This window comes from Pimephales promelas, chromosome 23, assembly GCF_988280905.1.
Source record: "Pimephales promelas chromosome 23, fPimPro1.hap1.1, whole genome shotgun sequence".
NCBI classification, from domain to species: domain Eukaryota; kingdom Metazoa; phylum Chordata; class Actinopteri; order Cypriniformes; family Leuciscidae; genus Pimephales; species Pimephales promelas.
This window is the reverse complement of record NC_142791.1, coordinates 24,720,733-24,746,706: the sequence shown is the minus strand read 5'-3', so window position 1 is coordinate 24,746,706 and position 25,974 is coordinate 24,720,733. Positions and strand designations below refer to the sequence as shown.

Genomic DNA, 25,974 nt, shown 5'->3' with positions numbered 1-25,974 from the left:
AATATACAAGTTTGATAAAAATCACCATTAAAGATGAAAATTTCAAATGGCATTTAGAGGCTTTTGCATCTGAACTCTTCAAACATACAGTAATTTATTACCATAAAATCCGCTAAAAATACAACATATTAAATAAAATACATTTTCGAACTAAAATGTTGGACTATAATTTTATTGAAGATGTACACATTTTTGCTTAAGAAAAAAGAAAAAGAAACAACATAAAAAAACAACCGATTGTGTCCACTGCAACTAGACAAAAGAGGTTGATGTGACGTTCTGTGATGGGTGTGTGCGCGCTATGCGCATGCGCGTTAGTCCGTCTCTCTCCTGACCTCCTCCCGGTTTTTGCGCTGCTGAACAACTTCTCCCGTGAAACCCGCTCAAATATAGCCATACAGATCCTGGCACACACATGAGGCATGGCAGCTCTCTTCGGGAAGATCCAGATCGGCATTTATGTGGAGATCAAGCGCAGTGATGGTGAGTCACACCCAGCAGCCGCTCGTTTATCAGGCTGAGAAGATGCAGTTTGTCGGCGCATCATCTTTGTTTAACACCCGGTAAAGCAGTTAAACACAAGACAGCTAGTGCAAACGACGGGAGAGGATCGATACAGACCAATGCATACATATCCAATACCTTGTGTCCTTGGCACGCCGTTGTATTGCATGTTTTTGGGATGCATGCTCCTGCTAACCCTTTAGCGAATTTACTAATTCTACTATGGCTTAGGTTTGACTCATAATTATTAATGAAGTCCTCCTGGTGTTGCTTGGTAACCTTTTTAGAGCGTCTAGGCGCAGAAATCTACGTAAGCCACAACGTCAACAGAACGATTCGCTGTTCGCTGACTGACAGGCGCTTACCAGACAGAGCCAATGTATGATTGAGATACATGCCATGGCTCTTGCGCTTACTTGCTAATGTGTGCAGTTCAGCCAATCAGATACGCGCACTGGGTAAACGTCATGTTACGTAATTAATATTCATAAGCCTAGCCTTCGCCATAGTACGTTCGTAAATTCGCAGTCTCTTAGCATCCTCCCTGTGAGGAAGACGCCCAGAGACATCGCCTGCAACACTCGTTTTTGTTCTGCTGTTTTAGTTTATTATTAGTATTTAGTTTATTGTCATTCCTGTAATGTACAATTGCAGCCATTTTCCCCTCTCTTTAATGTACATGAAATAAAGCATTAGCCTTTGCTTAAATGTTATAGCTGGTGAGTAGTGCGGCCATACAGTAAAGTTGTGTGGAAAGCAAGTGTGAACCCTACAATTTGGTTGTTAGTTAAGTTTATTCTTCAACTTTCATCTTCCTGTCTATTTATTAAGTAGTCTTTTTAAGTAATCTTGTATATTGTGCAATTAGCTGGTCATTATCACAAAGCTGACCATACTTATGTTCCTTTCATAACTTGTGATGTGCCCATTCTCTCTCTCTCTCTCTCTCTCTCTCTCTCTCTCTCTCTCTCTCTCTCTCTCTCTCTCTCTCTATATATATATATATATATATATATATATTGTGTGTGTGTGTCATATATTTACAAACTTTTATGTTAGATGCAATTAATGGTGAATAATTGGTTTGACAGCACTAGTTTGTAGTGTTATCACCAGGCTGCAGATCTTTGCAGTAAACCATTGTTTTGTTATCTATTTCAGGCAGAATACACCAGGCCATGGTTACGTCACTGAATGAAGACAATGAAAGTGTGACGGTGGAGTGGATTGAAAACGGAGACACAAAAGGCAAAGAGGTGAATTACTGATATTTATATTTAATATGTCCATCATGTTGGCATAATGCTCTAAAGACAAAAGCTTGAATGATTCCAGCAGAGTCACCATTCTTGCTTTCATGAGCCTTATGTTTTTAAAATGACTGTAGTTGTACATCTCTCATACACAGATATAATATTGATGTGTCTGTATCAATGGAGATTTATTCTAAAGCAGCTTTTGTATCTCTGCCTTAAAGGTATAGTGGAGGATTTTCTTTTTCCGGGTGGGTAGTCTATACTATTGGTCCACCTAAGTGTCAATCATTCTGGTGATATGTTTACGTAAGGCCGTCGTAGGCTACGTGCTCATCCCTATGTAGTTTTCACTTTCATGTGTATTATGTCGGAGTTACGGTTTCAGCCATTCCTTTGAAAATGGCTGAGGGTCGAAAGAGAAAAAATGTTTACTAAGTGTATGATAAGAAGAGAAAGGCCACAGAATATAGAAACAAGACCAGAGAGATTTTGGGTGAATATCACATGCTGGCGTGCGCTAAAAGCACAGGTTGGGCTTCTCGGTGATGCCGCAGTCGCGAAGATTCTACCAGACAGGTAAAGTTTGTCACGCTATTTGGAGAAATCCATTTAAAATCATTAGTAAAAGTTAATGCAAGCTACAATGCTAGCCCTGGCACGAGTCATGCACCGCATAGACACGGTAAACATCTCAATTTGTCTAAAGTAGCCTTTTGTCCAAAATGGTAAATGGTATCACGCTGAAATATTCTAAAATCTTGTGTGTTTATTATTACACAAATGCAACAAGCTACTTCTCCACATGCAACTATGTATAAAAATAACGTATTAACAATGAGAGATATTATGTAACGTAATTGCGATTTGCAAAATAGTTTCCTCAGAACGTATTTCGTGTGATACAGGGTTGCACATATCAAGTCTTGAGTCCTCGGTCACTCAATCGATCAGTATAATAAGTAAATAAAACACGGAAGGGCATTTGACATGTTGTCTTTTTTATGAATGTTTTTTAGTTAGTTTAGAATTTGCAACATTGTGCAAGGCGTATAGACGTTCCCTAGCTCTCGGGAGCAAGAGTGTTGTGTTTGTGCATGTGCATTTTTTTTTTTTAAATTGGAGAGGGCGGGTCTACTCTAAAATTCGGAAAGATCCTCCGCTATACCTTTAAATACCTTGCAGGTTTATCATGTGCATTAATTTGTGCATAAAAAACAAACACGGGGCTTTTATCCTTCACATGTTGCTCTTTCATAACTCAGGAGAATTAATAGAGGTTAAAGATTCATAGACAGGGCTTAGTTTAAGCCAGGATTAGGCCTTAGTTCAATTAGGACATTTAAGTAGCTTTTATAAACATGCCTTTGGAAAAGCATTTCCGATGTGCATCTTGAGACAAAACAATGGCACTGACATATTTTAAGATATATCAGTGCAAGTTACTTTAGTCTGGGTGTAGCTTAAGCCTTGTCTGAAACTGAAACAAAATAATCTCCCTTTAAAATCAGGAGAAAATTGTGTTTCTAACTCACTTTTGGCATATCTGGATGAGGTTAAGAGCAGGATGGCTCGCAATTTGGTTTAGTTAAACCACAGAAAAACAGAGATTATGATGCCATGATGATGGTCAGAAGATGCTATATTGTTACTCATTTAGGTCCATGGTCAGCCTATTGTCATGATGACCAAATAAGGAATTGTGTTTGAACTAGAACTGAAATTCGACAAACAGATCAATGCTGTGGTTAAGAGTATTTTTTTCCAAATCATGTCTACTGCTTAAAAAAATTCTGTCAATAAAAGATTTAGAGAAGGTCATTAATGCCTTTATTTGGTCCCGTTTGGATTACTGTCATGTTCTATCTGTGGGTTCCTGTCTAAAGGTCGACCGATAGTGGATTTTACCAATAACGATAACTAGGTAGGACAACACTGGGTGATAACTGATTAATCAACCATGGTTCGTTTCAACCATTTCCTCGGTTAAAATAACATTCCTTCATTCATGTTTATATGATGCTTTAAATTAGGCACTACAGCGATCGGTCAGACACATTAAAGAGCCACAAAACTGTAATTATTGTTTAAATTTTTAAAAAAATGACCAAATTTGAAAGTTGAGACTTTGTTTCATATCAAAAGTAACCTGGTCTGTCCTGTCTGTCAGGGCGTTTTCAGCCTCCTCTCTGCTCTGCGATGTATTTTTCACGTCGTGAGAGCAGCGTAGCTTGTTGGACATAGCAACAGTAACTGAAGGGGGCGGGTCTTTGCGAAATACACACAAAATTGTCAAAATGTCCGTCTTGGTGAGTATTCACATAAACACAGTCGGTGGTGTCTTGCGTGAATGTAAATAGTGTAATAGTATGCGTCATCGCATGTATCGGATTCGGTTCTAAGACTGTGTCTGTGATGCTGCTAATACTGGTTATGATGTGTCAAACGCAAAAACGATATGATATTATGCAACTTATGTGCGTTGATCAGTGTTAAGCAAATAAATGTCTAAATTAGATCGTTTGAATGATGCACTTACTCACCTGTTGATCTCTTAAAAAAGATCACATAAAAAAACTTTGCTGATAATTTACTCACCCCCATGTCATCCAAGATGTCCATGTCTTTCTTTCTTCAGTCGAAAAGAAATGAAGGTTTTTGATGAAAACATTCCAGCATTTTTTCTCCATATAATGGACTTCAAAGGTCCAAAAGACAATTTCAGTCCAAACTGCAGACTGTTCAAAGGGCTTTAAACGATTCCAGGCGATGAATAAGGGTCTTATCAAGCGAAACGATCGCTCATTTAATAAATAAATAACAAAGTTTAAGTTTTATAACCTCATGTTCGCCTTGCTCTGTTCTATGATGTGCGTTCGTGACTCTCCTGTTCAAACTCGTTCATTAAAATGAACGAATCTTTTTTCGCGTCATTTGGTTCATTCAACGATCGAAATGAACAAGTTGACTCAGGAAAAGATTTGCTCATTTTGATGAACGAGTTCGAATAGGAGAGTCATGAACGTGCATCATAAGTGCTCATGTGCTGTGAGGAAAGTGTTTTTTAAAACCGTCTGCCTCATGCTCATACTCTCTTTCCCTGTAAACAGATCGATCTGGAAAGCATATTTGCACTAAATCCAGATATTGCACCTGAAGAAGAAATCCCACAAAGTCCTGAAACCCCTCCGCCACCCGTGTCGAGTGCCGTCAAAATCAACAAGATCCCCCAAAACAAGGTTGGTGTCCATTTCGCTGCACCATAATAGTCGACTCGTAACCAAGAAGAGAAATTAGTACAGCGGTGGACAGATAATTGTAGTGCACTCGCCTTTTATAACTGGAGTCATAAAGTCATAAAACACAAACTGTTTTCAGTTTTTACGTTCAAAGGCTGGGTAAATTCCCGTCGTTAAACAAAGTAACTTGCATTGTCATCCTACATTGGGAGATCACCCATAAGCTCTTGTTGTGCATGAATAATTATAGGAAGATGTTAACTAGTTGTAGTTTGTAATTATTAGTCAAGTACAAACAATTTTTTTTCCATTTAGTAGACTGTCACAGTAGTCTAGAAGATAACTGTCGACACAAAGCTATAATGTGGCATGAATTCACTGTGAATGATTTTATTGTGTAGCTAGATCGCAGACTGGACTTTTCAAAACATGTTTATTTTCTTGATTCATCTTTTGTAGAATCGCCGAACTGCAGCACCACCGAAAAATGAAACTCCTGCAAGGGATAATCGAGGTATGAATTTATTAAAAATCACAAACTAGTACTATTACAAATTTAGTCTCAATTTTTATTGATTTTAGCAGATATTGATTGCAACAGTATGTTTTAACATATTAAATTTGTTACATGGGATTATAAAACACTTTTTTTTAGGGCTGTGCAAAGATTAATTGCAATTAATCGCATCCAAAATAAAAGTTTGTGTTTACATAATATATTTGTGTGTGCTGTGTATAATTATTTTGTATTTATAGATACACACACATGCATGTATATATTTAAGAAAATGTGTTATTCATATTTATATATAATACAGATTATGTATTTATACATGCAAATAATTCTTAAATATATACATGCATGCATGCATATATATATACAAAATAATTATACACAGCACACACACACATATTTTATGTAAACACAAACTTTTATTTTGGATGCGATTAATCTTTGCACAGCCCTAATTTTTTTCTTTTCTTTTTAATTTTAGATAAAATTGTGCTTTATTAGTTTATATAAAATATTTTTTTAATATATTTCTGTTTAGCTTTAATTTATCTTTATTTTAATTTTATTTTTGTGTAATTTTAGTATTTTATGGCAGTTAGCTGCCAAGCCAACATTTCAAATTTTTATTTGAAGTTTAAGTTTGAAGTTTTTCATCTAATATTTAGAAAAGTATTTTTAATAAGAGACAAATATATATAATTATGCTTACAAGTTGTTCTCGTCATGGATGGGTTAAAGTGTATAATAAAGGTAAAGCGTTCAAATCCACACTGATGTCTTTGATGTAAAAAAATAGTTTTCATTTGTACAACTTTTTTATCACAACATCATTCCCAAATTTCTGTTTGCGTTATTTCAGTTTTGATAACTTGAAACAGTGCTAAAGAAGAGCATGTGTGTCTAAAGGTCTGGTGTTTTCGTGGTCTGTGATGATGTGATCTCCATTATTCAGTCTCCGTAGGTACGACTCGAGCACGGCCGAGCCAACAGATCGAACCTCCTCCACCAGCGCCCGCTCCGCCTCCGCCGATACAGCACCAAACCCTACAGCAGCAGCAGAATGGTACCACACAGAAATCAACACTTATTCAGCAAGAACGCATTTAATCCATCAAAAATATTAAGTAGCACAACTGTTTTCAACAGAAATGTTTCTTGAGCAGGAAGTCATCATATTAGAGCGATTTCTGAAGGATCATGTGATCATGTCATTCACAGGAATAAATATCTAGTTCAGTCATGAAACTCACTGATTGGCCTTCGCTGATCCGCCAGCCAATGAGATGGTCTGGTTCATTGTTTGTTGTAGTAAGCTGGCCCTCACCTCCCCCATCTCCACCTGCCTAGATCTGCTGTGGGATTTATATATATATATATATATATCTTACATGCTCACCACAGTGTGTCTGTGTATCTATTAGCAGAAGTAAGTCCATACTTGCTCTGTAGCAGCAATAATCAACAGCAGCAGCGTAGCAGATCTAGTCCACCAAGACCAAATACATGAAACACTGCCATAGTCAATAACATGCTAAAACTATTCAGAGAGTTGTCATGATTGAAATTACATTAAAAAAACAACCAAAAAAAATTCAAAGAGAAAGCAATTATTTTTTCCTGTTTTTGATCAAATGCAGCCTTAGTGAGTAGAAGAGACTTATTTCCAAAAACACCGACCCCAAACATTTGAACAGTAGTGTAATTATTGTTGAGATGTTTTATGAATAATTGTTTTATTATGGGTGTGTAATCTCTGATCTGTGAGTGTATGAAGAGACTCCAGCAGTGATGGAGAAGCTGAAGGGCTCTCAGCGTCGTCACAAACGGCTGTTGTCTGCCGTCACACCAAAACAAAAGCCGCATTTAGAGTTGTTGTTTCAGAGATGACCCCTCATGATGCCATTGTTGAGGGATTCACTCAAACACTTTTAACACAAACTAATTCACACTGAATTATGTCAAATAAAATGCTTATTAAAACGAGCGAATCAGGTTTAGCTGATTTGTTAAACATTGATGTCTGTTTGCATTGAGGTTTCTGTGTGTGTTCAGCTCGCAGGAAGTCCAACTGTGTGAAGGAAGTGGAGAAGCTTCAGGAGAAGCGGGAGAGGAGACGATTGCAGCAGCAGGAGCTGAGAGAGAAAAGAGCACAGGTGATAAAACACTGGCGTACTGTTTCTGTGTACTGACAAGGTTTGAAAAATGGGGAACGTTATATTTATTTAAATCTTGTGGTATGTTTTATTGTCTAATGAATATTATGATAACATTGTATTGTTATATGTTTAGAAATATATTGTGTTATGTTGCTTAATTGCATGTTAAAATATATAAAATATTTTTTTTGTTCTATGAATATTGCTAGCTTTACAAATTGCTTATGTTGCTTTTTTATATTGCTTTATTATAGTTAATTAAGACTTAAAACCAATACACTCACCGGCCACTTTATTAGGTACCCCATGCTAGTAACGGGTTGGACCCCCTTTTGCCTTCAGAACTGCCTCAATTCTTCGTGGCATAGATTCAACAAGGTGCTGGAAGCATTCCTCAGGGAGTTTGGTCCATATTGACATGATGGCATCACACAGTTGCCGCAGATTTGTCGGCTGCACATCCATGATGTGAATCTCCCGTTCCACCACATCCCAAAGATGCTCTATTGGATTGAGATCTGGTGACTGTGGAGGCCATTTGAGTACAGCGAACTCATTGTCATGTTCAAGAAACCAGTCTGAGATGATTCCAGCTTTATGACATGGCGCATTATCCTGCTGAAAGTAGCCATCAGAAGTTGGGTACATTGTGGTCATAAAGGGATGGACATGGTCAGCAACAATACTCAGGTAGGCTGTGGCGTTGCAACGATGCTCAATTGGTACCAAGGGGCCCAAAGAGTGCCAAGAAAATATTCCCCACACCATGACACCACCACCACCAGCCTGAACCGTTGATACAAGGCAGGATGGATCCATGCTTTCATGTTGTAGACGCCAAATTCTGACCCTACCATCCGAATGTCGCAGCAGAAATCGAGACTCATCAGACCAGGCAACGTTTTTCCAATCTTCTATTGTCCAATTTCGATGAGCTTGTGCAAATTGTCGCCTCAGTTTCCTGTTCTTAGCTGAAAGGAGTGGCACCCGGTGTGGTCTTCTGCTGCTGTAGCCCATCTGCCTCAAAGTTCGACGTACTGTGCGTTCAGAGATGCTCTTCTGCCCACCTTGGTTGTAACGGGTGGTTATTTGAGTCACTGTTGCCCTTCTATCAGCTCGAACCAGTCTGGCCATTCTCCTCTGACCTCTGGCATCAACAAGGCATTTCCGCCCACAGAACTGCCGCTCACTGGATGTTTTTTTCTTTTTCGGACCATTCTCTGTAAACCCTAGAGATGGTTGTGCGTGAAAATCCCAGTAGATTAGCAGTTTCTGAAATTCTCAGACCAGCCCTTCTGGCACCAACAATCATGCCACGTTCAAAGTCACTCAAATCACCTTTCTTCCCCATACTGATGCTCGGTTTGAACTGCAGGAGATTGTCTTGACCATGTCTACATCCCTAAATGTACTGAGTTGCCGCCATGTGATTGGCTGCTTAGAAATTAAGTGTTAACGAGCAGTTGGACAGGTGTACCTAATAAAGTGGCCGGTGAGTGTATATATATATATATATATATATATATATTAGTGCTGTCAAACGATTAATCGCGATTAATCACATCCAAAAAAGACGTTTGTGTTTACATAATATATGTGGGTGCACTGTGTATAATTATTTTGTATATATATAAATACACATACATGCATGTATATTTAAGAAAAAAATATTATTTATATATAAAATATTTATATTTATATATAATATAAATTATATATAAATCTATACAGTATATACATGAAAATATTTCTTAAATATATACAAGCATGTGTGTGTATTTTTATATATATATATATATATAAAATAATTATACACAGTGCACTAACTTGTACTAAAATAACTAAAACTGAAATTAATATAATAACGATATATGCATACTGAAAAATAATGTCTCGACTGTTGACATGACTTAACATCTCAAGAAAGTAAAAACTCTTACAATATTAACTGTGAGTTTTTTATTACACAGGATGTCGAGGCCATAACCCCTAATTATGAAATAATGTGCATGATCCGAGACTTCAGAGCGAGTTTGGACTACAGACCGCTGACCACTGACGATCTGGTGAATTATTACCACTCGTCTCACTTATTATGCCATTTCATTTCCACATGATTGCAACAGTATTGCATGGTATTATAATATGTAATATTATGTATATTTTCTCAATTATGTATAGATTGAGGACCACAGGATATGCGTGTGTGTGAGGACACGTCCACTGAACAAGAAAGGTGGTGATGAAATCTTTTTATTCCACCATATGTTCATGCTGAGAGTGTCTAGTGCTGTTTATGATACGCCACATCATCTGTCCACTTTCAGAGCTGACCATGAAGGATCTGGACGTCATCACCATCCCCAGTAAAGACGTGGTCATGGTCCACGAGCCCAAGCAGAAAGTGGATTTAACCAGATACCTGGAGAACCAGACGTTTCGCTTCGATTACGCTTTCGACGACACCTCGACAAACGAAATGGTTTACAGGTCAGACTTTTATTAGTTTACAGAGAAAGAGAGAAACCAAAAATCAAAGACAAGAGAGAGAAGAATTAGTTTTATTCAGTCTCACTCTGCACAAAATAACAAATGTTAAAATATATATAAATATATAAAAATATAATTTGTTCAGCTTAGCAATGTACAATGTAACATTAGAAATATCTAGTAAAATGTATAAATAAAATAAAATATTAAAACGTATGCAAGTGTTTAAGTATATAAATATTAAAATATATGTGTGTACGTAGACTCACCTAAAGGATTATTGGGAACACCTGTTCAATTTCTCATTAATTCAATTATCTAATCAAACAATCACATGGCAGTTGCTTCAATGCATTTAGGGGTGTGGTCCTGGTCAAGACAATCTCCTGAACTCCAAACTGAATGTCAGAATGGGAAACAAAGGTGATTTAAGCAGTTTTGAGCGTGGCATGGTTGTTGGTGTCTGAGTATTTCACAATCTGCTCAGTTACTGGGATTTTCACACACAACCATTTCTAGGGTTTACAAAGAATGGTGTGAAAAGGGAAAAACATCCAGTATGCGGCAGTCCTGTGGGCGAAAATGCCTTGTTGATGCGAGAGGTCAGAGGAGAATGGGCCGACTGATTCAAGCTGATAGAAGAGCAACTTTGACTGAAATAACCACTCGTTACAACCGAGGTATGCAGCAAAGCATTTGTGAAGAAGACACAACACACACAACCTTGAGGCGGATGGGCTACAACAGCAGAAGACTCCACCGGGTACCACTCATCTCCACTACAAATAGGAAAAAGAGGCTACAATTTGCAAGAGCTCAACAAAATTGGACAGTTGAAGACTGGAAAAATGTTGCCTGGTCTGATGAGTCTCGATTTCTGTTGAGACATTCAGATGGTAGAGTCAGAATTTGGTGTAAACAGAATGAGAACATGGATCCATCATGCCTTGTTACCACTGTGCAGGCTGGTGGTGGTGGTGTAATGGTATGGGGATGTTTTCTTGGCACACTTTAGGCTCCTTAGTGCCAATTGGGCATCGTTTAAATGCGACGGCCTACCTGAGCATTGTTTCTGACCATATCCCCATCCTCTGATGGCTACTTCCAGGAAGATAATGCACCATGTCAGTGATGTCACAAAGCTTGAATCATTTCAAATTGGTTTCTTGAACGTGACAATGAGTTGACTGTACTAAAATGGCCGCCACAGTCACCAGATCTCAACCCAATAGAGCATCTTTGGGATGTGGTGGAATGGGAGCTTCGTGTCCTGGATGTGCATCCCACAAATCTCCATCAACTGCAAGATGCTATCCTATCAATATGGGCCAACATTTCTAAAGAATGCTTTCAGCACCTTCGTTGAATTAATGCCACATAGAATTAAGGCGAAAGGGGGTCAAACACAGTATTAGTATTCTGTTCCTAATAATCCTTTCGGTGAGTGCATGCAGTATATATTAAAAAAAAATTCAATTAAAACAGATATAATTTCATTTTTGCACTCTACAAAGTTACATCGTAATTTTTTTTTTTTTTAATTCAGGCAGGGTTTGACAGCGCTCTGATCCAAAAGTCACAAACCACAATTTATAGATTTCAACCTATAAAATCGAAATAATCTTTAGGGATTTTAAGGGATTTTACTTTTTTTAAATTATAAACATGTCGAAAAACAAAACTTTATTTGAAGTCGTGTCATCTTACATTCCAGTGCAGTGAAACTGCAGGGCGTGCTGAAGCTACCCATAGTTCCTGTGGCTATGTTCTCAATCAAATCTCACCAATTTAGATTAGACTATTTTTAGACTATTTAGAAAAAAAAAAAATTCATTTTCTATCATGGTCTAATATTGAATGAGATCTCTGGTTTGTGTGTTTCAGGTTTACCGCCCGGCCGCTGGTGGAGACCATATTTGAGAGGGGAATGGCGACCTGTTTTGCTTACGGTCAGACGGGCAGTGGGAAAACTCATGTAAGTTCTGCCCGTACACAAAACCAGATGACATCATATTACAGGGAAAGATCCTCCCAGGGGATCGTTCCATTTGCTATTTGTCATAATCGATTTTCCTTTCATTCCAGACCATGGGAGGAGATTTTTCTGGGAAAAACCAGGACTGCTCTAAAGGGATCTACGCTCTCGCTGGTATGTGTCAGACCTGATGTCATTCAATGTCAATATTGAGTTATCAATATTTTCTGTTCTTTCAGCACGGGATGTTTTTTTAATGTTAAAAAAAACAAATTACAAGAAGTTGGATCTTCAGGTGTACGCGACATTCTTTGAAATCTACAGCGGGAAGGCAAGTTCTCTATTACTCATGAATAATGAATGAGCTCATTTTGAGTGCATTAAGTCAATTTGAACCGGCCGTGCAGGTGTTTGACCTTCTGAACAGGAAAGCGAAGCTGCGTGTTCTTGAAGACGGTAAGCAGCAGGTTCAGGTGGTCGGACTGCAGGAGCGAGAGGTCAAGTGCACCGAGGACGTGCTCAAACTCATTGAGATGGGCAACAGCTGCAGGTGCGACAAATCGGATGGCTTCTTTCCACTAGTGGTGTTGTTAACACAGTTGTAGTCATTTTTGTATGTGGTTTTCCTCAGGACGTCCGGACAGACCTCGGCTAACGCTCATTCGTCCCGCAGTCACGCCGTGTTTCAGATTATTCTCCGCAGGAGGGGCAAAATGCACGGCAAATTCTCTCTCATTGACCTGGCGGGGAACGAGCGAGGGGCGGACACGTCGAGCGCCGACCGACAGACCCGTCTCGAGGGCGCAGAGATCAACAAAAGTCTCCTGGCGCTGAAGGTTTGTGCTTCAAGTCGACACACACGGGGTCCAGCACTACTTGATTTCACCTCGTTTTGTTCTTAAAAATATATTTACAAAAGTAAAGATGAGAGAGAAAATTAGTTCAGTCTAGCACTGTACAAAGTAACAAATATAGAAATATTTTGATGAAAATATAAAAAATAGATAAAAAATATAAATGTGAAAAATATAATTTGTTCAGTCTAGCACTGTACAAAGTAACATATATAGAAATATTTTGATGAAAATATAAAAAATTGATAGAATATGTGAATATGATAAATATAATTTCTTCAGTCTAGCACTGTACAAAGTAACAAATATAGAAATATTTTGATGAAAACATAAAAAATTGATAGAAAATGTAAATATGATAAATATAATTTCTTCAGTCTAGCACTGTACAAAGTAACAAATATAGAAATATTTTGATGAAAATATAAAAAATAGATAAAAAATATAAATGTGAAGAATATAATTTGTTCAGTCTAGCACTGTACAAAGTAACAAAAATAGAAATATTTTGATGAAAATATAAAAAATAGATAGAAAATATAAATGTGAAAAATATAATAACTTCAGTCTAGCACTGTAAAAAGTAACAAATATAGAAATATTTTGATGAAAATATAAAAAATAGATAGAAAATATAAATGTGAAAAATATAATTAGTTCAGTCTAGCACTGTACAAAGTAACGAAAATAGAAATATTTTGATGAAAATATAAAAAATAGATAGAAAATATAAATATGATGAATATAATTTAGCAATGTACAAAGTAACAAATATAGAAATATTTTATGAAAATATTTATTAGAAATATTAGAAAAATCTAATTTAAGTCCCACGCCGTACATTTCTAACAAATGTAGAAATATTTGTATGAAAATGTAACAAATATATTACAAATATTAGAAATGGGATGAATGCAATTTGTTACAAAGTACCAAATATGCATAGAAATATATTTTTTATAAAAATATTTAAAGTATATCAAAATATCATTTTTTAAGTTTAACACTGCACAGAGTAGCAAATATGAAAAAAAAATAATATCTATATTTTTTTTGATTTATAAAAATATCAAATGTAATTCACAACTTCTGTAATGTGACCTTTCTGAATAAAACATATTTATGTGGATTTGATTTGTTCTTGAAAGTAGACTGTGTTATTTTTTGGTTCATATTTCTTTATTATAAGTTTATCAGTGTCGTGGTGGTATCTTGGTCCACTTCTGTTTGTGTGCGACAGGAATGCATCAGGGCTTTAGGTCGAAACAAACCACACACTCCGTTTAGAGCCAGTAAACTCACACAGGTCTTAAGAGATTCCTTCATCGGAGAGAACTCCAGAACATGTATGGTAAGAACACTGTCTCTATATCAATCATATTTCCATTTTTAACGTGTAGTGTCATTGGTGTATTAATGATTTAAAAATGTTTGTGGTTGCAATAGATCGCTACAATCTCTCCTGGAATGGCATCATGTGAAAACACATTAAACACTCTGAGATACGCCAACAGGTACGTGAGACACACCACTGCAGTGCAAGAGTATCCCAATGACACACACACACACACACAACCCTGCACTGTGTCCAGCAGTTGGATCAGTGTTGCTGAAGTCACCTGACAGTCAAATCTGGGGCTGTTCATGGATTAAAAATCAAATATTTGACCCTTTATGTCTTTATATACAAGAATTGTATATAAATTTAGAATTGTATATAATTGGATATAAATTAATATGATATTTATTTTATACATGTATATTACATAAAAAGTATATTATACATGTATTAAGCATATATTAATATTCAATTTCTTTAACATTTTTTGTTAATTTAAATAAAATAAAATAAATTCAAAAATAATATATAATTCATTATATTGTATTTATGCATTTATATACTATTTTTATTTTTATAATTTATATTGTTTATATGCATATATTTAACAAGAATATAAAAATGGAATTCAAGGGTTTAAAGAAATAGAATGTGTAATAACATTTAACATTAAGTTATATATATATTCAGATATTTGAATATTATATATTTGAATTTGAATAATATATATATATTCAAATTCTTTTTATGAAACAACTATTTATAATCAAATATATTAATCATTATCTTTTTAAATGGCATATTTTGTGTTTAATGTTTGGTAGACAACTATTAACCAATGTCACTTTATGTCTATACATGTTTTTTTATAAGAATTCATAAATATAATTTAGTTTAATTGTAATGTAGGAAAAATGGTATACTTATATTATATAATGACTCAAAGAAAGAAACATTGTTTTTATTATATTAAATATGTATTGTTTTTATTTTATTTCTAAATGTTTGTAAAATTCTATATATTTTTATCATACTATATTGTATTTATGTGTGTGTCTGTATATGTATATATATATATATATATATATATATAAATGAATTCTAAACATTCTATAAATAATAAATATTTATGTATTTTTATTTTATATTATATTCATGTTATTAAGATTATTTATATAAATAATCATCATAATATATTTTATCTTAATATATTGTATTTATGTGTGTGTGTGTGTGTGTGTGTGTGTGTGTGTGTATATATATATATAATGAATTCTAAACATTCTATAATTATACATATTTATGTATTTTATTTATATTCATGTTATTAAGATTATTTATATAAAACAATCATTTGTACATTTTTAAAATGATTTAGAATCAATTATATTAATCATTATCTATTTACATAGCAAACTATCAATCAGTGGCGTTCACTGCTAGAGTGTATTTCACGGAGAACTCTTTCCCACTGGTTATGAATCAGGAATGTGTGTGTAATTCCCGTCTCTCTGTCTCACTGCCGTTTGTCGTCCCGTCGTTCAGAGTGAAGGAGTTTGGGATCAGCCCATCCGACATTCCCTTCTCCCAGGGGGGAGGCGGGCGCTCCGAACTCTCTCCTACCTATGAGTATGATGACTTTGCTACCTCACCCAGCAGGTCTCACCCTTTTCCAGTCTCAAGCCTGTCTCTTTTCAGACAGAGCGTCCATAAGAGTCCTGTGTTTCTAACGGTCGCTTCACTTTCAGTTCAGCGTCTACATGTGCGTCTTTCCCTTTTGGTCGGCTCTTATTTTGTCCTTTGTTTTTTGAGTCCATTTGTACCACATTTTAGGCATGTTTCAGCGTTTTATTTTGCGTTTTGAATGTTTTTTCATTGCAGCTGCACTAACATTGGTTTGTGTTTGCTTGTGCCTTATAGAGCGGATGGAGTCCATCATTATCATGCTGCATGATCATGTGTCTGTAACATAAACCATTTCCATTGGTTTATTGCATCATGATGTGAATACCTCATGCTTTCATATTGTCACTGTCGGGACAGGCGGAAACCTCATATTACCAAAACCACTACTTTTCCATGTATGATCAGACACGTGCATGTGTCAGTAAATTTTTTACTTTTTGCCAAAATCAAGCTCAGTCATCAGAACAACTGTATCTGAGTCAATCAATTAATTGCTTCAAAGGGATAGTTCACTTTGAAATTAATTTTTGGTATGTTTTAGCTTACCTCAAGGGCATCCAAGATGTAGGTGTCTTTGTTTCCACAGTAGTTTCAATTTTGATATTTTTAGGTCAAACCGTTCTTGTCTGTCAGTCATATAATGCAGGTCTATGGTCACCACCTCAAGGAGCATGCACAGAGAAGTCCAAATTAAACATGATTTAAGGACTCGTAAATGTAAGTACACATTGATGGCCTAAGACACGAAACGAGCGGTTTGTGTGAGGAAAACGAACAGTATTTATATCGTTTTTACCTCTTGTTACCACAGCCACATGCAAGCGATCTGACGGCGTGGGCGTTTCGGTCTGCGCAAGTGATCTCTCGTATGGTTGCGAAAAAATTCTGGTTGTCTGTTCATATATCGAAATCGTCTTCCATTGTGTTTTCCTGTATATCTAAATATGTTTAGATCTTCACAGTGAAAGGTAACGCTTCCGAAATCTCTGTGTAAACAATGAGTGACGTACACACGCGAGAGATTGCTTCCGGCGCCCAGATCACTTGGACGTGGCTGTGGTTACAAGAAGTAAAAACGATATAAATACTGTTCGTTTTCTCACACAAACCGCTCGTTTCGTGTCCTAGGCCATCAATGTGTACTTACGTTTACGAGTCATTAAATCATGTTTAATTCTCTGTGCATGCTCTTTGAGGTGGTGACCATGGACCTCCATTATATGACTGACAGACAAGAACGGTTTGACCTAAAAATATCAAAATTGACAATATTGTGGAAACAAAGACACCTACATCTTGGATGCCCTTGAGGTAAGCTAAAACATATCAAAAATTAATTTCAAAGTGAACTATCCCTTTAAGTTCATCAACTTACAAGTTATAAAATAATTTGGCCAAAATCTCATGTTATTAATGATGAAGTGCTACACACAGATTATATAAGACAGTATGACTCTGACAAATGCTAGACTAAGACACTCTTCTCCACTCCTTAAATACATAAAACATTAGCCTCTATATATATATTCATATAGTGTTTCTTGTGTAAAGAAAACACTGCACTTACTCAAATAACCAGTTCTTTATTTACCATTGCATTGCAAACAAGCAGAGACGCTCCAAACTGTGTGCGGCACTCGATTAACCATAGAGGCGGGTGGAGTTATGAGGTTTAATCGCAAGCTCTTTCTAATATTTTCGTTGGTTAAGTATTTGCAAAACCCACAGACTGATGTAAAGGCTGACCAATAGTAATGATTCATGAGAGAAACGAAAAACATCAAAATATGGAGATGTGAGGTTTCCGGCCGACACCGCCGATATGCTGATGGTGTTGAGTTGAGCCGTGTCTGTGACGCTAGGGTGAAGGAGCTGAGCATCGACCCCAGTGCAGTGCTGGAGGGCCGCTCCGTCGGCCAGCTGGACGTGCTGGAGGCGCAGTGGGGGGTTGGCAGCTCTCCTCAGAGAGACGACCTCAAGCTGCTCTGCGAACAGAACGTAAGAGCGCTTCACCACACACTTCAGGTCGGTCGGTGTGTATGAGAGCGTGACGTGTGTTGATGTGATGCGTGCTGTGCACAGGAAGAGGAAGTGTCCCCTCAGCTCTTCACCTTCCACGAGGTGGTGTCTCAGCTGGTGGAGATGGAGGAGCAGGTTCTGGAGGACCACCGCGCCGTGTTTCAGGTGCGCACACAGGACGGGTGTTTTTACACTGCAAAAATCTAATCAAAAATGTCCAAATCTCCTTCAATTAAGACATTTACCTTTGAGAAAAGCCCTAAATGCTTAAAGCAGCACTATGTAACTTTTTCGACCTTTATAATATTTTTCCAAAACCCTTGAGATGGTACATCGACTTATAATAGTTTGAATGACAGGTCTGATATAGCCTGACAGTGTCTGTATCGCTTTTACTGGCACTCTGTAACTTCGGGGTGCGGGTAGGAACCCGAGCACAAAAAGAACTACAAAATTCGACTGCTTTACGGCATACAGTACATCACTTCCTCAAATTCCGACACGAGAGCCCAACGAGTGTTTTTTTTTTTTACCTCTGTATGTTGTCATGGCTCCGGTCTGGTGCATCAATCTTCCCCCGCCTTGCAAATGTGAAGTGCGTCAGAGTTACTGTTGGTAATGTGTTGTGTCCGCATCCAATGTAGACTGCATTGCTTTCTTTTGAGGGCGCTTAAGACACTCAAGGATCCCCGTAAAGCCGTGGCGGGCAGCTCACGCCAGCTCGAGACGTGAAAGTATACTGAATACTGAGTTTGGTTGGGGCTACATTCTTGCAAGTAAATAAAACATGATTAGACGGACAAAATAATCGTTCAGGATAACTATCCTATGTCTGTAGGCTGATAGTCATGTTTGTTATTTATTTTTCTGGTGAAAGTGTCTTGCCTCTGGCTATCATGCAAATCGATTTTTTTAAATTTGCAGATTCATCTATGGTAGCTTGATGTTATAATATTGACGATATGGCTATTATCTACCACACAAACATTGAATTTAATTAGCATATCCATTATATAAAACAGTAGCCTATAGGCTAACATTACTATAAAGACGCTGGCTTGTAAACGTGAGCTACGCAATCTTTTGACGTTTGAAAAAAATAAAGTCCATGAAACTATATTCATATGACATGCTGAAATGTATGCCAATGTACCTGGGATGAAGACATTTCACGCCCAAGATGTGAGATCTCCTTCCTTCTGCAGAGTTCGGGGGTTTCGCTTGTCAACAATTGCACGCGTGTATTCCCCAGTGTAACCATGGCAGATTTTATGACAGTAGTAGAAGGCAATACTGTTTCCTAACTGTAGGGGGACCCCGCGAGCAACATTTCAAAAGTAACATAATGCTGCTTTAAAATGTCCAAATCTCCTTCAATTAAGGCATTTACCTTTGAGAAAAGCACTAAATGCTTAATTAATGCTTGTTTCAGAGAAAATATCTGAGAATATACAGTACCGTTCAGATCTTTTGCTCACCAAAGCTACATTTATTTATTTTAAAATACAGTAAAACCAGGAATATTGTGACATATTATTATAGTTTAATATAACAGGTAGGTAAAAAAAAACATTTCTATCTGAATATATTTGAAAATGTAATTTATTCCTGTGATGCAATGCGGAATTTTCAGGGTTATTACTCAGGGTTTTCAGGGTTATTACAGTCTTCAATGTCTTCAATTCAGTAGTGTATATATATATATATATATATATATATATATATATATAAACCAAAATTTATTCAGACACCTTCAACATTTCTAACATTATCGCTATAGTTTAGAAAATGGTAATAAAATATGACAAGATCTCAGAGTTATCAAATCAGTTGATATTTCACTGGTTCTGTTTGACACAAATAAACGATATTGAATATCTTTCAGCTGTTAAATTTAACAACACAATTAGATAAAACCAATTTAGCTCAACCAATTACCAAGAAATGCTTCATTTTGTTCAGGCTGTGGTGTAAAAAGGTCGCATTAGCAATTAAAGAAAATTGGGTATAATGTTATAGTTGACTTTATTTAGCTATCCTTACTTACATTAATGAACTGTAGTGTCCTGCACCCACTAGTCAAATTAATGATATCTGGTGTCTGAATAAGGTGTTTGACTGCACATGTGTTTTGGTGTTGTGGAGATATTTCTCCTCAAGGACTGATTTGCTTGTGAGGGCTGCTTCAGGAGCTGGTGTTGTGTGTTGCAGGAGTCCATACGCTGGCTCGAGGATGAGAAGGTTCTTCTGGAGATGACGGAGGAAGTCGATTATGATGTGGAATCCTTCGCCACTCAGCTCGAACAAATTCTGGATCAGAAGATTGACGTGTTAACAGAGCTCAGAGGTCAGTGGTTACAAACCAGCATCTATACTGGAATAGGAGGATCCGTATTACACAAATTAAAGTACACTACATCAAAATAATACATTAATGAAGTTCATTTTTGGAGCATACACGTATTTTGCATTGGGATTTTGTATGAAAATGAATTAACATTTTCTCCTAAAATATAATCTCATTGCTATAATGTAAATTAAATTAATTCCACATCTCTCTCTACAGAATAAATATGTGTGTGTGTGTGTGTGTGTGTGTATATATATATATATATATATATATTATACAGTATATATAAAATTTTAAATATAACATTTTCTCCCCCAAAATATCTTTATTATAAAACATTATTGAAAACCACACTGACATTAAAAATTGTCTGTTTTAATTAAAAAAAATTACATATATGAAGTAATGTCAAAATAATATATATATATATATATATATATATGTATTAGAGCTGTCAATTAATTAATAACAATTAATCGCATCCAAAAATAAAAGTGTGTGTTTACATAATATATGTGGGTGCACTGTGTATAATTATTTTGTATATATGTAGAAACACACACATGCATGAATATTTAAGAAAAAATATTATTTATATATAAGGTATTTATATATAATATAAATTATATATAAATATACATACAGTATATACATGGAAATATTTCTTAAATATATATACAAGCATGTATGCGTATTTATATATATATATATATATAAAATAATTATACACAGTGCACCCACCACACAAACTTTTATTTTGGATGCGTTATATATATATATATATATATATATATATATGGTGGTTTTCTCTTTCTCTCTGTCTCTCTATATATATGTATATATATATATATATATATATATATATATATATATATATATATTTATAAACATATTAGCATTTAAATTCTTTACGATTTATATTAATTCGTCAAATTATTTATAACCATATCAATTTATATTGTATATGTATATACACTTTTACATTTTTATTTAAATAAAATTATATTGTTTATCTGCATATTTTTGCACTAATGTAAAGGGTCTAATAATAAATATTCATAGGAATATTTTAAATATCGTATAGTGACTTTGAGCTGCACGTTTCTTCTTTCACTTTTTTTTGTTATGTTTTGTCAGCGATTGACACCCAGGTTACACAACAGTGAGAACATATGACTCTTGTGTCCCTCACAAAGGCTGTTTTCCTTCATGTCAGATGAAATGCTTTGTGAACGTGCGTCACAGACAGTAATATGTGTTTCCTTTGGTTTCAGATAAAGTGAAGTCTTTCCGCTCTGCTCTTCAAGAGGAGGAACAGGCCAGTAAGCAGATCAACCCCAAACGTCCTCGAGCGCTGTAGTTCTCATCTCAGCCACGTCTCAAACATCTGTAACCTGTACGTGATGTGACCGTTTTCTTCCATCCCAGAAAAGCACATTTTAATTCCAGAAATCATTTCAGTTCTTGCTATAATGAATGATGGTAGAGTTTAAGGCCATGAGAGAGGGTGTACGTGAGATTCTCTGAGCTAATGCATGAACAAACCAGCTCTGCATCTGTGTCAAGCCTGTAAATATTTCACAGGGTCATTCATGCTTTTCAGATGTACTGTATATACCTGCTCAAACCTGCTACTTGCATATCAGTTCATGAAATACAATGCCGTCCCAGTGGAAAAGGGAAAATGGTCTTGAGATTAGGGATGCACTGATATAGAGAATTTGACCAATATGTCATGTTTTAGAAACGAAAGCACACTGGCTGTCAGTTATGAAACACAAACATGAACATTTATTTAAATAAATGCCTGAAATTAGGCATATACATGTGGGAAAGATTTCAAATTGGTACAATAATTGTACAATAATATGGTCTGATATATTGTGCATCCCTAGTTACAGTAGAAGTTGCATGACTGCAATATGGATGATCTCTATTGAGACCTAGAGGAACTGACTGATTTAATAAAACGTGTCTAGCATTGACTGTTTTTTTGTTGTTTTTAAATGGCCAGTAAGAACCTTTACTGTAACAAAGTAAAACAAATGCAGGCCTTATTGCACCAAACCTTTTCAGTGAAAATGTCTAGATGAGCAACTATACATGTATTAGCTAATTCAGCTCAGATAAACAGTCCAGAGAAGGTCACGTGATAGACTTTTCTGATATTATTATGAAAAGAGATTTTGTTACCAGTGTTTTGTTTACATTTTAAGAAATATGTGATGAAAGTAGTCATAAAATTCAGGCTACCGTCTCATTTTTTTTAAATAATGTTTTTCATCATCAGTGTTCCCCGTTAATGCTTTTGTTCCCATCTCATTTTGAACTGTTGTTTGTGTTGAGGGGAATCTGGATCTGTATCTGGACTCAGTGTTTCAATGTATTGCATTGCTAAAATAAAGATCCATCAGATGACGACAGATTTCTGGCATATCGTTCTTCACTACACGTCAATTGAGTGCAAGGAAAACTAAATAACTGATTTGTGAATACCACATGTTGGGGAAATAATGACCAGGCTGTTGGGATTGTTGAAATATCTGGGAACATATTCGGATACAAAGTTGAGTTTCGGTGAGTACACAAGCACACTGTATGACTTCAAACTTAAGAATCTCTTTTTTTAGTTAGGAATCAGGCTCTAAAAAGATCTATTAAAAGTTATATGTTGGGATCCCAAAAGGATCCCATTTGATCAGTGATATTGAGGATCTGATGATGTCACCACACCTTTGTCCTGACAAAACATCACATAAAAAACAAAGGTGAACTACATAGTATCAGGCATTGAAGGGGAACATGATGGTATCAGGTTTACATGTCTGGTTCTTGTGACCAGCTGCTGCTTCAACCGTTTGGAGGTACTATTATCTTTAGTGCTCACAGACGGGTCATTTCCTGTATTATCTTCAGATACTGTGGCTAGGTTGTCACTCCTAGCTGTGTGTAAGGTCAACACTGAATGCCCATCACATACAGTGTAAGACTGAATGACCAAACTGCACATTTTCAATAAAGACTCCTGAAGATACGCCAGAGTCTACTGGTCTTTGCTTCTGAGTTTCATACAAATATACAGTATATGCCAACACACAAACATACCTATACATCCACATCTACCCTACCCACATACATCTATTAATCCATCAATATCTATCTTGTCCTTCATACATCTATACATTCATCCATACCTACCTTCCTTCATACATGAATACATACTTACATGCAGATCAATCCATCCCTACCATCTACATACATCCATACTGTACCTACCAGTCTATCAAACTACATAGATCTAGACATACAGTACATCATCCCTTCTTACAGTACATACATTAATCCATCCATACATCCCTATCATACATCCCTATGTTTTGAGTCATTTATGGTTACTTGAATCGATCAAACCACAACCACACAGTTTTTTATCGTGTACCAAAAGTTGTTGTTCATAAGGGGGGAAAATGCAAGAAATTGATTTCTTGAAAAACGGCTTGCAAACCTATGTCTGCGGTCGGGAGGAGCCGAATGGGATAATGCCTGTGTGTGTAACGTTAGTGATCAAAGGTGAGTTAACCCATTCAGACCCTGTGTCCATTACAATGGACATCACATGTCAGCCCCCTTGCATGATACAAGAAGATCAGAGAAACTTTTTTTTTGCACCGAAAAAGTCGACAGGGGTACGTACCCCGTAATTTTTCGCCCAAAAAAAAAACGTAAGGGGTACCACTGTCGTTTTTTTTTCGGGCCGAATTTTTGAGTTTCGATATCTCAGCTCTGGAAGGGGCTAGAGCCTCCATTTTTGCACTCAGGTCTAAGTCTCATGGCCCTCTATCAGAATTTGGGAAGATTGGAGAAACTTAATTTTTCGCCCAAAAAAAAAATGTAAGGGGTACCACTGTCGTTTTTTTTTTCGGGCCGAATTTTTGAGTTTCGATATCTCAGCTCTGGAAGGGGCTAGAGCCTCCATTTTTGCGCTCAGGTCTAAGTCTCATGGCCCTCTATCAGAATTTGGGAAGATTGGAGAAACTTAATTTTTCGCCCCCAAAAAAAAAAACGTAAGGGGTACCACTGTCGTTTTTTTTTCGGGCCGAATTTTTGAGTTTCGATATCTCAGCTCTGGAAGGGGTTAGAGCCTCCATTTTTGCGCTCAGGTCTAAGTCTCATGGCCCTCTATCAGAATTTGGGAAGATTGGAGAAACTTAATTTTTCGCCCAAAAAAAAAAACGTAAGGGGTACCACTGTCGTTTTTTTTTCGGGCCGAATTTTTGAGTTTCGATATCTCAGCTCTAGAAGGGGCTAGAGCCTCCATTTTTGCGCTCAGGTCTAAGTCTCATGGCCCTCTATCAGAATTTGGGAAGATTGGAGAAACTTAATTTTTCACCCAAAAAAAAAAACGTAAGGGGTACCACTGTCGTTTTTTTTTCGGGCCGAATTTTTGAGTTTCGATATCTCAGCTCTGGAAGGGGCTAGAGCCTCCATTTTTGCACTCAGGTCTAAGTCTCATGGCCCTCTATCAGAATTTGGGAAGATTGGAGAAACTTAATTTTTCGCCCAAAAAAAAAATGTAAGGGGTACCACTGTCGTTTTTTTTTTCGGGCCGAATTTTTGAGTTTCGATATCTCAGCTCTGGAAGGGGCTAGAGCCTCCATTTTTGCGCTCAGGTCTAAGTCTCATGGCCCTCTATCAGAATTTGGGAAGATTGGAGAAACTTAATTTTTCGCCCCAAAAAAAAAAACGTAAGGGGTACCACTGTCGTTTTTTTTTCGGGCCGAATTTTTGAGTTTCGATATCTCAGCTCTGGAAGGGGTTAGAGCCTCCATTTTTGCGCTCAGGTCTAAGTCTCATGGCCCTCTATCAGAATTTGGGAAGATTGGAGAAACTTAATTTTTCGCCCAAAAAAAAAAACGTAAGGGGTACCACTGTCGTTTTTTTTTCGGGCCGAATTTTTGAGTTTCGATATCTCAGCTCTAGAAGGGGCTAGAGCCTCCATTTTTGCGCTCAGGTCTAAGTCTCATGGCCCTCTATCAGAATTTGGGAAGATTGGAGAAACTTAATTTTTCACCCAAAAAAAAAACGTAAGGGGTACCACTGTCGTTTTTTTTTCGGGCCGAATTTTTGAGTTTCGATATCTCAGCTCTGGAAGGGGCTAGAGCCTCCATTTTTGCACTCAGGTCTAAGTCTCATGGCCCTCTATCAGAATTTGGGAAGATTGGAGAAACTTAATTTTTCGCCCAAAAAAAAAACGTAAGGGGTACCACTGTCGTTTTTTTTTCGGGCCGAATTTTTGAGTTTCGATATCTCAGCTCTGGAAGGGGCTAGAGCCTCCATTTTTGCACTCAGGTCTAAGTCTCATGGCCCTCTATCAGAATTTGGGAAGATTGGAGAAACTTAATTTTTCGCCCAAAAAAAAAAACGTAAGGGGTACCACTGTCGTTTTTTTTTTGGGCCGAATTTTTGAGTTTCGATATCTCAGCTCTGGAAGGGGCTAGAGCCTCCATTTTTGCGCTCAGGTCTAAGTCTCATGGCCCTCTATCAGAATTTGGGAAGATTGGAGAAACTTAATTTTTCGCCCAAAAAAAAACGTAA

General features: G+C 36.6%; 1 protein-coding gene across 3 annotated transcripts; it reads left to right on the top strand.

Annotated features, from left to right (window-relative positions):
• The first annotated feature begins 307 nt into the window (after window positions 1–307).
• Window positions 308–21,880, top strand: LOC120491842 (kinesin-like protein KIF2A). 3 transcript variants are annotated; one of them, XM_089126147.1, is made up of 21 exons: window positions 308–483; window positions 1,666–1,760; window positions 4,868–4,996; window positions 5,456–5,510; window positions 6,463–6,573; window positions 7,563–7,663; window positions 9,637–9,732; window positions 9,848–9,902; window positions 9,994–10,156; window positions 12,041–12,131; window positions 12,242–12,305; window positions 12,371–12,462; window positions 12,539–12,681; window positions 12,763–12,967; window positions 14,226–14,336; window positions 14,432–14,499; window positions 15,870–15,953; window positions 17,873–18,008; window positions 18,093–18,194; window positions 20,241–20,376; window positions 21,654–21,880. In XM_089126147.1, the coding sequence occupies exons 1-21, from the start codon at window positions 423–425 to the stop codon at window positions 21,737–21,739; spliced, it is 2,184 nt and encodes a 727-aa protein (XP_088982273.1). In that variant the 5' UTR covers window positions 308–422; the 3' UTR covers window positions 21,740–21,880. The 3 variants fall into 3 exon arrangements, with proteins under 3 accessions (XP_088982273.1, XP_088982272.1, XP_088982274.1); XM_089126146.1 differs by having other exon boundaries at window positions 15,870–15,983; XM_089126148.1 differs by lacking the exon at window positions 15,870–15,953.
• Window positions 21,881–25,974: the final 4,094 nt, after the last annotated feature.